The sequence below is a fragment of the Thunnus thynnus genome, chromosome 14, assembly GCF_963924715.1.
Source record: "Thunnus thynnus chromosome 14, fThuThy2.1, whole genome shotgun sequence".
In the NCBI taxonomy this organism is placed as follows: Eukaryota; Metazoa; Chordata; class Actinopteri; order Scombriformes; family Scombridae; genus Thunnus; species Thunnus thynnus.
The window spans coordinates 29,343,867-29,363,877 of NC_089530.1; the positions used below are offsets into that span (position 1 = coordinate 29,343,867).

The 20,011-nt window shown below is 38.2% G+C and overlaps 1 protein-coding gene across 1 annotated transcript; it reads right to left on the bottom strand.

Moving 5' to 3' along the window:
- Positions 1 to 3,343: 3,343 nt before the first annotated feature.
- LOC137197447 (mas-related G-protein coupled receptor member A4-like) lies at positions 3,344 to 6,146 on the bottom strand. The gene is made up of 3 exons (XM_067610858.1): positions 5,515 to 6,146; positions 4,742 to 4,926; positions 3,344 to 4,607 (listed from the first exon to the last, which is right to left on the bottom strand). Exons 1-3 carry the CDS (start codon positions 5,542 to 5,544, stop codon positions 4,100 to 4,102), a joined length of 723 nt encoding a protein of 240 aa, XP_067466959.1. The 5' UTR covers positions 5,545 to 6,146; the 3' UTR covers positions 3,344 to 4,099.
- Positions 6,147 to 20,011: the final 13,865 nt, after the last annotated feature.

The following is a 20,011-nucleotide window of genomic DNA, read 5'->3' on the forward strand; positions in this document are numbered from 1 at the left end:
TGACATTAAATGTGTTTGGTGATAATTGTAACTTTTGTCATATTTAAATTGATGAACTCCCGTCATTGAGTGTGATCTTCATTTTATCTGCACCTCAACATTGATGTTTCAGCACTGACTCATGCAACCACTGTGTCATTTCATGTTTCATGCTACCATCTAGTGGCCAAACATAAAAACATCTGTATAATCTCCTACATATGGAATAACTGGCAAGCTGCCAAGCCACATTGCTGATGGTGCAGTGCTGCACTGGCTTCATCCACTCATCTCCAAATTAACAACAATAACAGGTTTGACTCCTGATTCATTAGAAAGAGTTTTGTACGGTGGCCCCTGAGGACAAAGCACATACAAGAGTGAATGCACAAACATTAATAAAAAAGCATTTTCCAAATCAAGAAATGCCACAAATACCAAAATACATATAAAAAAGGAAAAACACATGAAACAAGAAAAATGCTACAAAGCTAATCGCTACACCTGAAGTGCTCCAGGCTGCTAGGAGGATTTGGAGCATGTTCTTCTTATTGTTTGTGCTTTGTATATGCTTTGTCCATAGGGGCCACCGTAGTTTTGGACTAAAGAACCAGGAGGTGAGTTCAAACAATTTTCCAGTTTGTGTTATTTTTGTTCCCACCCCTCTTCTGTGAAGACCCGCCCCTACTGTGCCTCTGATTGGCTCTGACCCTGATATTCTTACCCTAACCCTAACCATCTCACTCCTCTTCTGCATTATGTCTATGACCACTTTAGAGCGCACAGTTATGCTCCGTGTGCACTCTAGATATGACAGTTTATATCTATGACTGCCTCAAAGGGCATGTTTTCACTCCATGCAGGCTCTACATTGGATGATTAAAGTCTCTAACCGCTTTAGAGTGCATAGTTCTGCTCCCTGAGTGCTCTAGATCAGTCAGTTCACGTCTCTGACAGATACATTTCATACTGGTTTATTATCCATGTGGATGCCCAGGTACTTGAAAGAGTCCAACTTTTTGTGTTGAGGGTGAGATGATGTTCATCACACCACTGTAAAAAAGTTCTGTATTTTAGACTTATACATCTGGTCCTGGACGTCAGAGTTATTTAGCATAAGGGAAACAAAGTCTAGGGAAACACAACAAGGGAACTTTATATTAAAATGAAGATATCCACTTGATTTGATTAATTTGGATGGCTGGCACCTCTCTGTAGGTTCAGATAAACATTTGAATCCAAAAAAACACGTGCAGAAATCAATGACTGTGGATTTTGTCCCCCATTACTTACATTGAAAGCACATTAGGAAGGGATCTTCTAATGGTCAGTGTGAACAGGAGGAATGATTACAGCGAGCTATTTCAGTTCAGGGGTCAAAGCAGGTTTGATACGTATTAGCATAACAATAGCATGCATAATAGATGATAATTAATTTTTGTCATATCTAAGTTAAATTCTTGTGTTTTCTTTTAATATTCAGCTCAACACTGATGTTAACAGACAGGAATATCACTCAAATAAACCTCACAATATTTTACTCAGAGCAAAAACTGCCATTTGTTAGTTTGATATTGGAAGAGTACGATGAAAGCCAACAATGGACGCTGGATATCTGTATTAGACACTGAAAAGGAATAAAACTGACATTTAGCAGCCTTGTGGCCTTTTACAGGATCATGGCCTTCAAAATAACCTCTTGACTTGTATGAGTGTCCTGTTGGATCTCTGCAGTGTCAGAGGGTTAGAAACTATAAATCTGATAGTTATAAAAATCAGTCAGGCGGTCTGAGAGCAGTCCCGCTGTGGTCACCACGAAACAGCTAAGGTGAACCGACAGGGCGCACAGTTCGCTCACTCTCATAGCTGAGGTCAGCCCAAGCGGCAAAGCTGTTTTGAATGACAACGCCTTCAGAGAGGAGCGCTCCAGAGGCTCATAGGGATCACTCACTAGGGCCTCGTGCACCACCGGCACATTCCACTGGGGGGCAGAGACAGGTCTATAGCCAAAACTCTCAGGAGGAAACAGCTGCTGCATACACTTTAACAATGGCATGAGACAGCTGCCTTTTTAGGGCTGAACTTTTCCATGTACCTTATTTGTACATCACTTAGGATAACTCACTCCATAGCCATTTAACCTATACATCTAATCAGTTATATGAAGGTATCCTTCAGGCTGGATGGAAATATGTCATGTAGCTCACATTAGTCTGTTCTGCTTGTGGCTTTTTAGTTGTTTTTTTTTTTCATATGAGCAGACAATCAGGACTGTTTGATGCTCTAAATGAGTTTTTATCCTTCAGGTTAGCCAAAAGTTTTTCAGTTGTGCCATTGCAATGCACATAAAGTGTGCAGAGAAATTCAGTCACAGTAATGTCTAAAAAGTCAGAGAGAAAACTTTAACATACACGATTTCAGTTCCAAAGGTATCTGTGGACTAATCAAACAGGTATTTTGGGCTGGGGAGAGTAAAATGACAGATGTGTGCTCTGAATGGAGTTGAAATGATTCAATACTTGTTTTTTAAACTGTTCTTTAATCACATATGATTAAATACATTACAACTACTATAATTTATCATCTTTTGTGTACACTATACAACTTATCAAGTAGTAACCTTAAGCTCTTAGCAATCATACGTTATCTTCTGAAAATGCATATTTTTCTTAAAAAGTGTCACCCTGCAGAAAGTCAAAGTATTTAAGGAGATTCTGGGAAATATGTTTTTGTTGGATCTCTGCTGTTGCAGTGTCAGCTGATTAGTGCAACAGTTGGTAATCAACAAGTTATAGAAGGGGGAAATGTACAGTAGGCCTCACTACTGTAACTTATGGTGAAAAATATGATATAATTTCTGCTCCACATTATTATCTAAAAAAGTATGAGAACATAACATGAATAAACATACGTTGGTAATTTGAAAAAAAGCAAAATGCCTCCATGGTATTACACAACAGTAGAGTTGTGCTATATGATGATATACACAAGAAACAATCAGCAGATATTTTGTTGATTTGTAGGGTTTAATTCACATAATTAGTAAAAAGGAAACATTCTCATTTTTGTCTAGAAACATAATTTTATAGAATTTTCCAGAAAATTTACAATTTCTTATAAAAGTACTGTGTATAATAATATAAGATGTTATCAGTATTGCCAAGCCATAGCATGCCGACCACAAAACCCCCCAAAATATAACTTATATTAAATAAAAAGAAATAAATCATATGTTGTTTAACTTTTATGCATAAAAATACCCCCCACACACAATAATAGACATACATAGTTATAAGTAGGAAAAACTAACATATTATAATGTGTATGAGAGGCTAAAGAAGAAGAAAGTCTATAGACTTGATGCTCTCCCTGTAGAAATAAGACAGAGTGGCAGCTATAATAACAGGGTGATCATGGTGTTGAACAGCTCAGTTGATCAACAAGTAATATCTGGTTTCCTTCTTTGATTGAAGGGGACATAACATGCACATTTCCAGGTCTATATTTTTATTCTGGGGCTCTACTGGAATATTTTTCATGACTTACAGTTCAAAAAACTCCTTATTTATCTAATACTGCCCCTTTATGCAGCCCCTCAGTTCAGCCTCTGTCTGAAACAGGTCGTTTTAGCTCCTGTCTCTTTAAGATCCTCCTTCATGAGCCTACTCTGTTCTGATTGGCCAGCTCCAGGAAGCTGCCCCTTGGCAGACTTAAATTATGAATATAAATGACAGAAAAACACAAAAAGCATGTAATGTCCCCTTCAAAGGATAATTAATGAGAGACATCAACTTAATGCACATTTGTTGAAGCCCTAACAGTGAACCAGAAAAAGTTAACCTGCATGGACAAACATTTCCCACTAACCACTTCTCTCACAACATAATCAAAACAATGTTTCCTTTTCATCTACTTGTGATGGTCACACCACTGGCTGACAACAAACAGTCTTAGTAGTTTTTTTTGTCATACAGCAAACACTTTATTTATTTTTTGTTTGCTAGTTTAAGTGTATTTTAGTTAACATTCAGACACATTACAGTTAACATCTGTTTTCTCCCTTTTCTTTCTCCCTCTTTCTCTGCCTGCATGGAGCTGACTGTGTACATGTTTTTGTCTTTCATACTGATGATATGCTGTTATCATCACTGTCCATTCTGCAACAACACAGAGAGGCCAAAAGCTTGTCTATGACCCCTTTCCTAATTAAAACATACAGAATCAAGTCTGCAAGAGGACTGAACTTAAAAAGCATGAAAGTCAGGTAGGTGAAGGTATCATTATATCTGGCTTCTTCTACCAGGTACCAGATGATGTTGGGTAGAAACAGCAGTGTGTAGATGAGCAGCACCAGGACCAAAATTCCCACAATTCGTCGTTTTTCATCAGAGGAGACCGAGATGGCAGCAGACAGTGATTTGAGGGTCCCACCCAGGAAGAATATGAGCAGCGGGAAAGGAATGAGGAGGAAGACGGCGAAAATGATGAATGACTCATCAAACTCAAACCAGAAATAGACAAGAAGGAGTAAAACAAGAGGAAGGGTCCAGACCACAACACAGACAACAAGAGAGATCTTGATGGTTCTTCTGACGTGGTACCACAGTGGCCATGCGATGACCAAATACCTGAAACACAAGATACACAGTCTACCATCAGATACAGAATGTTCCTGACTTTGAGGAGCTTCAGATTTATATGGTAATATAATGGTCATACACATGGAAGTAGCTAAAAACATACAGGATAGACAGATAGCTACCTTTCCAGGGCGATACAGACCATGAAGCCAACACTGACCAGCACACTAAAGAGGTGAATATAAAAGAAGATTACAAAGATCTTCCAGTCAGGTTTTGCCACTAAGACGATCATGCAGCAGAACTGAATGATGTCAGAGATGAGGAGGTTGATGATGAAGATTGGAGCAACATTGTTATTTTGCACCTGCAAGAAATAAACAAGGTAGAAATAAACAAAGCAGCTGGAAACATTTCCTTTTTTTTTTCAATTTTCATTTAGAACCTTTGCACAAAATGTGCAAAAATACAAGTGGATTGAATTCTGCGTAGTGACATATATGACACATTGGCCAATCAATGTTACAAGACTCAACAACAACAAGAGTCTACAGCTATGCTAACTGCTCTGTGAGGCTGTACTTAGGCACAGGGGTCCATTGAGCTAAATGCTAATATGCTCACAATGACAATGACCATCTTAGTTTAGCGTGTTAGCATGCTAAAGACAGAGTGATAGATATTGATTGTCCTCATGAGGATATTTGGTTAAACTGTGCATTATATGTGCCTCTAAAACATAGACATATAGATGCATACATACACATACATACAACGATTTCAAGCACTTATATATATATCTTATATATATATCGTAATCTGATGATTAGTCTGCAATGGAATTTAAAACTGCTTTTTTGTCCTTTATTTGCAACCAGATGGGAGCGGAGTGAAAAATTCTGATAAACCTGATGACAATTTCTTCTCTACAAGTTAATGATGCTGTTAACTTCACCTTAAGAGAAGCTGGAATGGAGCTACACATGTTAACTGCATGTGTTTAAGGTTCAAGTAGCTTAAATTTATAGGTCATTACAAGACTTCCTTCCAGCCCCCACGCAGGATTGTGACAGCCCTCTCTCTTTTTCTCTCTTTCTCTCTTGCTTTCTTTCTCTCTTTCTCTCTTTATTTATCTGCCTCTAGTTCTCTCCAGTTACACTCTTGTTATTTTCTTCCAGGAGGGGTAGGCCAAGAGGTCTGTCATAGCTGATCAGCTGCACCTGAGGAGGGAGTGGCCCAAAGGATATAAAAGGACTGCTGGCCCAGGAGTCTCTCTCTTTCTTTTCAGCTGAACAGCAGCACCCCGTCCACATGGCTTTCACTTTAGATTAGTTTGTGTTGAACTTGTGTTTCTTTACTTTTACAGCCAACATTTCATGCATCCACACACCCATTTTACACCACTGATGCCTAACATTCCCATATTTAAGTATGAATTGTTATGTTTAGTTAAATAAATATCGTTTTGCACCGTTCATCAGTGTGTGGACTCTCTCCTTTGTTGCAAGCCCTGAGCCAGGTTTGTAACAGGATGAAGATTCTTTACAGACAGACTGTATGACAGAAACATGACCTAAAATTAATAAATCTTAGTCATAAAGTACTCACCTGAGAATAAAGAGAGTAGATGGCCACTAGAGTCAAAGGAATGCCGATACTAATGATTACGCATGTTATCACATGCGGATCAAAAATATAGAAGACGGCCGCGTAAAAATGCTTGTAGATGAATTTAAAATCTTTGTAGTCGGTGTCGTTATAATCATAGTCGAATGTGACATTGCTGTGATTATTGCTTTCCATCTGTAAGGTGTTGTTGATGTAGAAATCTTCTTCTTCTTCAGAGTGAAACCTGTTGTATGAGAGATCAGTTTATGGAAGTTTTTTAATATCTACATAACATTGTTAAGTGACATCATTAAATGTTCACACAAATACAGTGTATATTATAGCCACAAAAAGGTGTCTTTGTTACATTTTCTCCTAATAACATTTCTTCAGGCCTGCAATTAACAATTATTTTCATCATTGATTAAGCTGCCGATTATTTTCCCGATTAAATGATTAACCTTTGTGTTTATAAAATGTAGTGTTTTATACACTGTAAAAAAATAAAAAATTACGCTCACAATATCTTTTAGCCTGCGGGGATGTCTTCAGCTTACTATTTGTTTCTCACCAACAATCCAAAGCCTAAAGATTTTTTAATGTACTGTTGCATATGACAAAGAAAAGGAGCAAATCATAATGTTTAAAAAGCTGAAACCAGAGAATATTTGGCCTTTTTGCTTGAAGAATGATTGAAACAATAATTTGAAAAAACAAAGCAATAAAGTAGCAATGAGAATAATCGACTAATCATTGAAGTTCTATATTTCATCAAAAAATAACTTGTCATATAATACAAGTCCTTGTGATGTATATAAATATTTTTACATGATGATGTGAGGTCATTACTACAGAATGTCATACAGTTATTTCAGTAATTTAAGGTACAGAGACATTGGTCTAGGATGGTTTGTCTTCTGCACTTGACATCCCACCAGTTGAATAACTCTGTGCTCTCTGATTTTGGACAAGGAGGTTTGCATGTCTGACCAAACCATTTTATGAATCATCTGCATATTTTATATTTATATCTACTGTCTCCTCTCAACAAAGGATAAAATGTACCAAACACCAAAAATAACCAACAACTAAAACAAACAAACAAAAGAAACATTTATGGGATGGAATCATTAATTGACTGTAATCTATCTTGGTTTGTGTAACTCTATCCCTCTGTTAGACTTTTATTTTTTATCTTATTTTATTTCTTTTCATATCATCACAGCAGAGGAAACTCTTTTATATCTCAGCTGTCATCAAAACTGCAAATATCACTATAAATATCTCTATGTGGATCAATGTTGGCTCAGAACATACAGTAAATACAAGAAATACAGAAATATAATAATGAATATTTGTTTCTTCATTCTTCTTTATTTAGCTAATTTTATTTCATTCAAAATAGTGAAAAGTTCTGAATGTTATTATCTTTTTAGTCATTTTCTCTCCTTTTTTTGTCTTTGTTACACAACTTCTACACATCAAAATGGTATTTACGGGAAAAAAATGCAAATGAAATAAAACACTGTTGGTTTAACCACAGTATTCTGTACACCTACAGTCCAAAGCTGTCTGCTTGTCACAGTTTGCATACTCATTATCATGACTGTTTGCAGTTCTAATGTCATTCTTACAATCTCTACATATACAAGTGAAAAATGTCACAAAACTTACCTGGAAAGCTGCAAGACCACACCTGGATGAGTTCCCTACACAGAGGTTGATGTTTGGTCCTCTGCATCCAAACAGTCTACAGTAAATATGGTGAGTGAGAGCACTGAAACACATCTGTAATCAACTGATCTCAGATCACATCACTCTCTGATTGGCCAAAACAACACAGGATATGTAACATCCTCAAAGATGTCACATACAGGGTTGTGGTTTTATCTTCCTTTGAGAGTTTGAACTTTGTCATGAAAGTAACTTCATGTGAATATTTCCAATGAAAATATAAAACGCACTGCTTAGAAATGTCTTCCAGGAATTCCTGGAAGACATTTCTAGGCAGTGCCACTACATTTATTCTCATTCGTCCCTGTTTCTATGTTTCTATATTATGTGTCTTACTTTCCCTCAGTTTTATTATTCAAAATGCTGTATATTTTACTGTATATTTTATGACACACAAATACTTGTTTTTCTCACATGTCAAATTTATATAGAAGGGAAGAGAGGGAGAATCTTACTGGTTGGACAGCAGTAAACTGTCACTGTTTGCATGTTGGTTTCCATGACTGTTTGCATCTCTGTTTTCCTTGTTTTGCATCACCAAATTCACAGTTTTTATGTGCTACATTATACATAGAGTGACACCATTATATATATTATATCTACATACACAAGTGAAAAATCTCACAAAATTTACCTTGAAAGCTGCAAGACCACACCTGGATGAGTTCCCTACACAGAGGTTGATGTTTGGTCGTCTGCATCCAAACAGTCTACAGTAAATATGGTGAGTGAAAGCACTGAAACACATTTGTAATTAACTGGTCTCAGATCACATCACTCTCCGATTGGCCAAAACCACACAGGATATGTAACATCCTCAAAGATGTCACATACAGGGTTGTGGTTTTATCTTCCTTTGAGAGTTTGGACTTTGTTGTGAAAGTAACTCAGAAAAATTTCAACATTTCAAATGAAAATCTTACAAAACTCAGCTTTCATCACTTCTCTATTTCTACTCGTCTTACTTTCCCACAGTTTTATTATTGAAAATACTGTATATTTTACTGTATATTTTATGACACACAAATACTTGTTTTTCTCACATGTCAAATTTGTATAGAAGGGAAGAGAGGGAGAAACTTACTGGTTGGACAGCAGTAAACTGTCACTGTTTGCATGTTGGTTTTCTTGTTTTGCATCACTAAATTCACAGTTTTTATGTGCTACATTATACATAGAGTGACACCATTATTGCTTCTACACTGTATGACAGTAAAACAAAAAAGTACAAAGGAAACACACAAAATTTACTTTTAAAAGCTGCAGGATCTCAACCTGATTGAGTGGTGAGTATGAGACACAGGAGGTTCCTCTACTTAGACTTCTAAAGAAGAGAGAAGTTGTACTATTTCAAGATTGTTTTATTGGCATTCTTGCTATAAAGCATGCAGGAGCAATTAAAAAGACATGAACATTAGGACAAAGGTTAGTCTCATTCACCTGGTGAATGTAAGTCCAATATTCACTCTCTTTTAGCTCTGTTTTTGTTCTCTACCAACTCCTGAGGGAAATATCTGGATCTTTAGCTGCTAAATGCTCCACTATGTTCACCAGCTAGTCTACAGCGAACTGTCTGTTGGTGCTGAGCAGGTAGTGTACAGTGGGTTTTTAGAGCTTTTTCTCTGAAAACAGCTGCCTGCTGTTGCTGAAAATGAAGCTATAAGAGTGCAGAGAGTGAACCAAGAGGGTGACAGATAAACAATGAGCTGAAACTCTCTATAAAGCTCCGTAAAGCCGAGGAGAGCTGCAGAGTAGCTGATAAGTAATGAATGAGTCGTTAGTATTTTGTGCCATTCAGAGTTTGGTTAATCAGACTTCAAAATAAAATTAATCTGAAATTTGTCCCCAAAAGTAGCCTTTGACAGACACGCACACACACACAGACACAGATACACATCTCCTGTTCCCCAGCTGTATATCAGTATATATCTCATGCTTTATTTCTCACATTTCACATGGTTTTTTAGCATCTAATAATCATTCATCATTCAAATGATCATCAAGATGATCATTTTCAACAATCATCTTCTCCTGTCTTAAGTTATGTTGCTTAACAACTTTTATAAGATTGATTTTACACACTAAACATCACTGTGGCAAAATTTTACCCAGTTTGGTTCAATATCGCACCAATACAACATTATGTTAACTTTACTCAGTAGCAATAGTGTCACACACAACAAGCTGAAACTGCTAAAAACTGTTACAAATGTTTTGATTCTGATACAAAATGACATTCAAGATACACAGGTTATTAACAATCATTAATAAACCCTGACAGGTAAGTTTAAAAAGAGTAGAGTAGAATGTGTACTGATACATTCACCATGTCTTACTAACACTATCCATATATTACTATTTAGAATAAATGTTATAAGTTTCATAAAGGACTGATAAACACAGATGCTGTTCATCATAACTTATGGGTGACATAGCATCTCTATACTGTTGCTAGTAGGAAACCTTTCATCAATAGACATATTATCACATCACAACCAACTCTTTTTAATAGCCTTAGCTGTTACCAAAGAGGCTGTTGAAGACATAACATAAAGAACAACTTTTAATAAAAACCTTAGACAATATTTTCTAGATATATAACTTACAAAGCCCTTAATGGTCAGGCACCATCATATCTTGAAGAGCTCATAATACCGTATTATCCCACTAGAACACTGCGCTCCCAGTATGCAGGCTTACTGGTGGTCCCTACAGTCTTTAAAAGTAGAATGGGAGGCAGAGCCTTCAGCTATCAGGCTCCTCTTCTATGGAACCATCTACCGGATTCAGTCCGGGGTGCAGACACCCTCTCTATGTTTAAGAGTAGGCTTAAAACTTTCCTTTTTGATAAAGCTTATAGTTAGGGCCGACCAGGCTCGCCTTGGATCAGCCCTTAGTTATGCTGCTATAGGCCTAGACTACTGGGGGACTTCCCATGATGCACTGAGCTCCTCTCTCCTCCTCCTCCTCTCCATCTGTATGCATTCATGTAACATCAGTGCATGTCACTAACTTTGCTTCTTCCCCGGAGTTTTTTGTGCTTTCTCATCTCACAGAAAAACCTGACTCCCGGGCCGAACCTTCGCGGTCCTTCACAGTCCTGATGGCATCCTTCCCTGGCTGTTGCTGCTTGTGCTTGTTGTTGTTTGTTGTTGTCATTGTTTTTCTTCTGTCCCCCCTCCCCCTTTCCCTCTCTCTTTCTCTCTCTCAACCCAACCGGTCAAAGCAGATGGCCGCCCACCAAGAGCCGGGGTCTGCTTGAGGTTTCTACCCGTTAAAGGGGAGTTTTTCCTTACCGCTGTCGCCAAGTGCTTGCTCATGGGGGAATTGTTGGGTCTCTGTAAATTAAAGAGTACGGTCTTGACCTGCTCTATGTGAAAAGTGCCTTGAGATGACTTCTGTTGTGATATGGCGCTATATAAATAAAGATTGATTGATTGATTGATTGATGTCACTGACATGTCGGGACATTGCTGTTAACTTATTTTTCTCTTAATGATGCACATTAGCTGCCTGTTGATCTAAATCTTATTCTGAACAGATAACAACTTGTAATTGTAAGATATGACCCACCTTTCCTGTTATTAATATGAAGTTGATATTTGGTTTCATCATGTCCATATCTGTAAAAGCTGTTGGTTAACACCCTCAAAGTTTTGCAGATCTTGTTAAGCTGTCACTCAGTCACTGCAGCAATTTCCTGTTTTTCACTGTCCAGACTGTGAAAAGCATGTAGGGTTGAACTTTTCCATGTACCTCATTTGTACCTCACTTTGGATAAAAGTGTCTCCCACATGAATAAATGCAAATCTGAACGTAAACTACAAGAGATACTCAAACAAAACTGGTACAGATACAAGTCTTATCTCGTCCACTTGGGCCTACTGAGCAATATTTTCTACAGTGTAATATTACAGAAGCTGGTCATAGGATAACTCACTCCATAACTTTTTAACCTATACATCTAATCAGTTATATGAAGGTATCCTTCAGGCTGGATGGAAATATGTCATGTAGCTCATATTAGTCTGTTCTGCTTGTGGCTTTTTAGATTTTTTACGTACGAGCAGACAATCAGGACTGTTTGTTTCTGTAAATGAGTTTTTATCCTTCAAGTTAGCCAAAACCTTTTCGGTTCAGTCATTGCAATGCACATAAAGTGTGCAGAGTTGATCAAATTCAGTCACAGTAATGCCTAAAAAGTCAGAGAGAAAACCTTCAAATACAAGATTTCAGTTCCAAAAGTATCTGTGGACTAACCAAACAGGTATTTTGGGCTGGGGAGAGTAAAATGACATGACATGTGAAATTTGTATAGAAGGGAAGAGAGGGAGAAACTTACTGGTTGGACAGCAGTAAACTGTCACTGTTTGCATGTTCATTTTCATGACTGTTTGCATCTCTGTTTTCTTGTTTTGCATCACTAAATTCACAGTTTTTATGTGCTACATTATACATAGAGTGACACCTTTATTGCTTCTACACTGTATGACAGCAAAACAAAAAAGTACAAAGGAAACGCACAAAATTTACCTTTGAAAGCTGCAGGATCTCAACCTGATTGAGTGGTGAGTATGAGACACAGGAGGTTCCTCTACTTAGACTTCTAAAGAATAGAGAAGTTGTACTATTTCAAGATTGTTTTATTGGCATTCTTGCTATAAAGCATGCAGGAGCATTAAAAAAGGCATGAACATTAGGACAAAGGTTAGTCTCATTCACCTGGTGAATGTAAGTCCAATATTCACTCTCTTTTAGCTCTGTTTTTGTTCCCTACCAACTCCTGAGGGAAATATCTGGATCTTTAGCTGCTAAATGCTCCACTATGTTCACCAGCTAGTCTACAGCTAACTGTCTGTTGGTGCTGAGCAGGTAGTGTACAGTGGGTTTTTAGAGCTTTTTCTCTGAAAACAGCTGCCTGCTGTTGCTGAAAATGAAGCTATAAGAGTGCAGAGAGTGAACCAAGAGGGTGACAGATAAACAATGAGCTGAAACTCTCTATAAAGCTCCGTAAAGCTGAGGAGAGCTGCAGAGTAGCTGATAAGTAATGAATGAGTCGTTAGTATTTTGTGCTGTTCAGTCTGGTTAATCAGACTTCAAAATAAAATTAATGTGAAATTTGTCCCCAAAAGTAGCCTTTGACAGACACACACACACACACACACAAACATGAACACACACACACACACACAGATACCCATCTCCTGTTCCCCAGCTGTATAGCAGTATATATCTCATGCTTTATTTCTCACATTTCACTGCACACTTGGCACAGCATGCACATTTTTAACATGTAAGAAAATATAAACAAGTTATTTTGGGAATTATTTTGTTTATCAGATCATCTCATTGTCTTATTTGCCTGTTCTGTTCATCATAAGCAATAAAATAGATAAGTTGTGCCTATTTTAAACTAAAAATGATTTGTACATTGTAAGTTAAAGGTGGTCTAAGGTACATAAAATATCAAAGTAAGTATATATATATTATGGTTATTGATGAATAATAAGTCACTTAGCAGATTCAACATTTTACTGGATGATAATTAATGTTTTTTTCAGGGCTTGTTAATGAATTCAAACACGGGTCAAATTTGACATATGGACACTAAATTAGGAAGGTTAAAGACTTATTGTAATGATGTTAATTCAGTCAGAATAAACAGCTTATTATTGAATGTTAATGTCAAGAGTGTCATTTTTTCAGCTTCAGATGTATCATTTGATCTGTTATAAATGTATTAGTTAAATTAGTTAAATGCCTCTCAGGGCTATTGTATCTCTATATACAGGAAAACTTGATAATTCTTTACGTACGAGTGAATACAGTGCATAGATAGCCAGTAAGGTCAGTGGAAAACGTATCGAGATCACAGTCGATGTAATCACGTGTAAGAATGTTGGAAAATCATTTTATAGAAAGACAAACTCTTCAAACACGAAGTCATACAGGGTGTCATTGTAGTCAAAGATGTAGTAGCTGTAAAATGGTGCCGTTCTTCACAGTGCAACCTGTTGTTTGTAATAACAAAAGGCAGCAGGTTTTTTAGCATCTACTAATCTCTGTTCCTACCAAAACCATTATTTCCACTATTACAATGTTCCCCAAAGTTTCACACAAACATGCCGACAATGCACAAAATGGAACTGGAGAAAACATGGAGGCATGGAGAGGAACACAAAACCTGACCATGGAAACTCAACTCACAAATAAAAGTACTGTGAACACAGAATGAAAAGCTGCAGGAGAACTACTACTGCTATCATTACTACTACTACTACAAAATATAAACATGTTCAAGAAGTTCCTGCTTAAAATTGTATTCATGCTAAATAGTAAAATACTTCAAAGCTTCCTGGTTACGTGCTGCTGTTCCACCACTATGATGTGTTAAATGTATCAGTGACCACAGATTGTTATCTGCTTCTTAAAAGCCCCTGTACAGCAGTTTCAGGAAACTTATTGCACATCTAACCTGTTCCCCTTTTTCTACTTACTTCAAATACTTATAGACAATTTTGTGTCTGGTTACTACATTATTCAGTATTTCTAATATAATGTTCAAATTCCTTGAAAAAGAAAAAGAAAAAAGGTTTTTCTTAGAAAGTTTGTAACCGTCTATATGAGACGTGGCTCCAAAGAACATATTTGGGTAATACAGAGAATAATTCTTTCCAATGAAGTCAATAATAAATTAAAGCTGCAAGCAGCGTTGAACGGGCCCTCGCGCCTCCATGCACGTCGGGCCATGATGCAATCGAAGGTTGCTGGGACTCTTATCAAACATGTAAAGTTTGGTGCAGACTGGAGCATGTACAATAAAGTTATAGCAACTTCCTCTGTCATGGCGAAGCATCAAATCTCAATGGTGCGAGGATGACAATTTTCTGCAGGGTGAGACATGTCTGTCTTGCTCACACCTGTGGCATCAAAATTATGCAAGTTTTGGGCCCATTCACTTGAATTTCAATTAGTAAACAAAACTCTTGATGAGTTTGTGTGTAAAACAAATTTATTTCCTAATTTTCATCAAGTTCATTTTTAGAAAAGTACAGACTTTAAACCCGCATGACCTGGTCAAGTCATACAGGGTGTCATTGTAGTCAAAGATGTAGTCGCTGTAGAACGGTGCAACCTGTTGTTTGTAATAACAAAAGGCAGCAGGAATAATTCTTTCCAATGAGGTCAATAATAAATTAAAGCTGCAAGCAGTGTTGAACGGGACCTCGCGCCTCCATGCACGTCGGGCCATGACGCAATCGAAGGTCTTCTGTCACGGGCATGTAGATGTCTTCAGACCCGGGCTGTTTTCAGACAGTGCAAGAAGGAGATAAACATCACTTCCTTTGTCCACTGTTTTGCCTGCTGCTGGGGCTGCTTCGCTGAAATTTCGCAGGGGGTGCTATTCAGCCAGTTTGCATCACTGATGGAATATTGTCATGTAGACGTGTTCAGGCCGGGACTCTTATCAATCAGTTTGGTGCAGACTGGAGCATGTACAATAAAGTTATAGCAACTTCCTCTGTCATGGCGAAGCATCAAATCTCAATGGTGCGAGGATGACAATTTTCTGCAGGGTGAGACATGTCTGTCTTGCTCATACCTGTGTCATCGAATTATGCAAGTTTTGGGCCCATTCACTTGAATTTCAATTAGTAAATTGAAAATTGTGTGTAAAACAAATCAATTTCCTAATTTTCATCAAGTCTATTTTTAGAAAAGTAAAGACTTTTGACCCACATGACCTGGTGAAAGTTTGATTGAAATGTGTACAGTCAGGTGTGTAGAGACAATAAGTAACTGCAGCTGGACACAGAAAAATACTCATATATTTGAATGGAGAGTGTGAGCGAACCGATAGGTGCTTGGGCCCTAATAAAGGAAAAACTGCAGTACAGAGCTATAAATTTTAGTTTTGATTTTATTTTTCTGCAGCACTTTATCACTAAACTGTCACTCTCACTCAATGAGCTCCATTCAACCCCCTCCCCCTCCTATTCTCTCTCTCTCCCTTGGATTTGGATTTACGTCAGGGTTATCAGTGTATGATTTGTAGGTCTTGATGAGGCAAATAATTGAGTTTTGGTTCGATCTCTCTACAACATTCCTATGGGCCGTAGCAGCCATATTAGATACATAGGTGGCGCTGAGTTTTTAAGCATGTTTAGGGGGTCAAATTAAGGGTTGAAGTGGTGTAATAATAAAGAAAGAAGAAGAGGAAGAAGAAGAAAGAAACAAACACATGAAATACAATAGGGTCTTCACCCCTTTGGGGCTCAGTCCCTAATAATTAAGTCGATAATAGTTTGTTGTGGATAAGACAGAGAAAAAAAGGACCAGTAGTAGCTAAAAACATACAGGATAGACAGATAGCTACCTTTCCAAGGCGATACAGACCATGAAGCCAACACAGGTCATCAACCCAAAGCAGTAAATATTAAAGAAGATTTGAGAGATCTTCAAATCCACAGGTTCTGTCATTTTTACGATCATGTAGCAGAACTGAATGATGTCAGAGATGAGGAGGTTGATGATGATGTAGATTGGAGCAACATTGTTATTTTGCACCTGCAAGAAAACAATGGTAGAAATAAAAAAAGCAGCTGGAAACATTTTTTTTTTTCAATTTTCATTTCGGACCTTTGCACAAAATGTGCAAAAATACAAGTGGATGGAATTATAAGTAATGATAAATACGTAATTTTTCTCTGCTCAGCAATTGCAATCAGAAACATTCATGCATCGACCAGTGTGTCATCAAATATGACACACTGGCCAATCAAAGTTACAAGACTCAACAACAACAAGAACATTATTTTTTTATTTATATATATATATACACATATATACACACATATATATATACACACATATATATATATACACACACACACACACATACATACATACATACACACATACATGTTGGGACGGGCAGTAGTGCATTTGGTCATTAGCAATAAATCATAATTATCATAATAATTATGAATTAGGAAAATAAGATATTGTTAACTTTAATCAATAATTCGGGCACCAACTGTTGGATCTGTGAGGAACACAGTTGATTATTTGCAATAATGATCAATTATCAAGGATAATTAACTAATTATGACACTTAATAGAATTATTAATATGAATTAACAAATACGGGGCACCACCTGGAAACCGGGACCAATAACCAAACAAGGTAGTCTCATAAAAGGAGTTCACTTAGAATGTTAATATCAGAGAGATATCAACATTCAAGGGTGAACAAAGAAGGGTTGAATTCGAGCTCTGACTCCTTCAATCAGCCACTTTTCACAATATGTTACACAATAATGACAAAAGAACTTCTCTTTAAAGATATAACAGTGTTTATTAAACTTAGCAAAATTAACAAAGTTAACAAATGCTTCTTGCAATAAACAACTATCCTAAAATCTAATCCTACCAAACAAACACAAACAGCTATGTACAGGGTTGGACACATGCAGGGGAATGCGTTTGTGCGTGTGTGTGCGTGCGACAAGATGGCGACGGGGCCTGACGTGATGACGTCGTCGGTCTGCAACGCGGACGTGACTATGGGAGGAAGTCACGTTGCGCGAGAACCGGATGGCAGAAGTATGGCGGTGTCTTGGTTAGACAGAAGCAAGATGGCGCCGTCTGGTGGACAGCGTCTTGCACTCACCCAATTCTGTGAAAAACACACATGTCTGATGGCGGATAAGGAAAGACAAAGCAAAGCTTTGTCCGATGTTATCTGACCATCAGATGTGCAAAAGATGTCAGTGCGTGTATGTGTGTGTGTGCGCGTGTGTATGTGTTAGTCAGAAGAGATGGAAGAAGGAGAGAAAGTGATCGTGAGGGGAAGAGAAGCGGTTCCTTTGTCCACAGACAGCGTGTGTACGGACGGCAGTCTGTAACGCACGTTGTCTGGTTTCTGACCGACAAAGCAACTTACTTTCTCCCCCACGATGGCACAAACACAGCAGTAGTCCCGAGCGGGACAAACACAAAACAGTCTAGCGTGGTGAACACAACTAAACAGGCAGCAAACTTAAAATACTCCTGAGAGTAAACGGAGAAAAATGGACTCGCCAGTCCGTCAACAACACAACAAACAATAGCAAAAGCTAAAAGCTAAATGCTAAACAACAGCAACTGATGCTGAAAAGAACACACAACTAACACTGCCTCTGCCCAGACTTATGCCTCTTACTTGGTCGCTTCAGAAAGCGAGCAGGGTTTGTGTGTAGTCCGTCTTTATGTCCGTCTTTGTCCTGGGCTCGGATGCAGATGGTGGCTATTCTTGCACGGTCGGCGAAGAGCACGGCAGCTGGCTCTCGGCGGCATGGCAGAAAAGCAAAGTCGACTCGGTGAAGAAGCGTTTCTTCCTTCTCAAGGGAATTTGAGGACACTGGTTGCAGCAGCGGTCTCTCTCGGATCCAGGAATGTGTTCGGGTGAACACGGGTGAAGTCTCGTCTAGTCCGGCGAGGGGAGTCTTCGATGAGGGGAAAACACGTGCGTGGAGTACCCCCTTTAGTCACGCTGACTCACAGGGGAACAAAAGTTACCCTTAGTTCAGTGACACGGGAAAGGTGTGTGCTTCAGGGCACGTTCAGTTTTTAAAGGGGCGGTGATGTCATGGCTGCGTCATCAGGACGCTCCGCTGTGCAGGAGCGTCTCCGCCAATGAGACTGTATGTTGACTGTTCCCTGCTGAGGTGTGAAAATCGCAAAGCATCCTTGGAAATGGAGTTTGCAATGGACTCCCATTGTCTGTAAGCAGCATTTTGGAGCTATACCTTTGTCTTGGGGGAAACAAAGGAACAAGCACCTCGTGGTCAGGCCTCACAGGTTACATGTAGGCCTTCTCTGTGTGACCTCTTGGTTTGAGGCCCAACAATGCAAAGCTGAGTTTTATAATATTTTCATTTGAAATGTTCAAAATTTTACTACTTACTTTACTTTAATGACAAAATTCAAACTCTCAAAGAGAAGATGAAACCACAACCACATCAAAATTACACTACAAAAAATGCCTGGTAAAAATAAACAAAGAGAATAAGGCAGAAAACAACTGACATCAACAGGAATGTTCTTTCTGCCAATAATATACTCCCAAGCATATATAGTATATTAGTGCAGTTTAAGATTATTTTGTAATTTGTTAAGTTTCAAGTGACATTAAATGTGTTTGGTGATAATTGTAACTTTTGTCATATTTAAATTGATGAACTCCCGACATTGAGTGTGATCTTCATTTTATCTGCACCTCAACATTGATGTTTCAGCACTGACTCATGCAACCACTGTGTCATTTCATGTTTCATGCTACCATCTAGTGGCCAAACATAAAACCATCTGTATAATCTCCTACATATGGAATAACTGGCAAGCTGCCAAGCCACATTGCTGATGGTGCAGTGCTGCACTGGCTTCATCCACTCATCTCCAAACTAACAACAATAACAGGTTGGACTCCTGATTCATTAGAAACGGTTTTGTACGGTGGCCCCTGAGGACAAAGCACATACAAGAGTGAATGCACAAACATTAATAAAAAAGCATGCTCCAAATCAAGAAATGCTACAAATACCAAAATATATATAAAAAAGGAAAAACACATGAAACAAGAAAAATGCTACAAAGCTAATCGCTACACCTGAAGTGCTCCAGGCTGCTGGGAGGATTTGGAGCGTGTTCTTCTTATTGTTTGTGCTTTCACTCTTGTATATGCTTTGTCCTTAGGGGCCACCGTAGTTTTGGACTACAGAACCAGGAAGAGAGTTCAAACAATTTTCCAGTTTGTGTTATTTTTGTTCCCACCCCTCATTCTGTGAAGACCCGCCCCTACTGTGCCTCTGATTGGCTCTGACCCTGATATTCTTACCCTAACCCTAACCATCTCACTCCTCTTCTGCATTATGTCTATGACCACTTCAGAGCACACAGTTATGCTCCGTGCGCACTCTAGATATGACAGTTTATATCTATGACTGCTTCAAAGGGCATGTTTTCACTCCATGCAGGCTCTACATTGGATGATTAAAGTCTCTAACCACTTTAGAGTGCATAGTTCTGCTCCCTGAGTGCTCTCGATCAGACAGTTCACGTCTCTGACA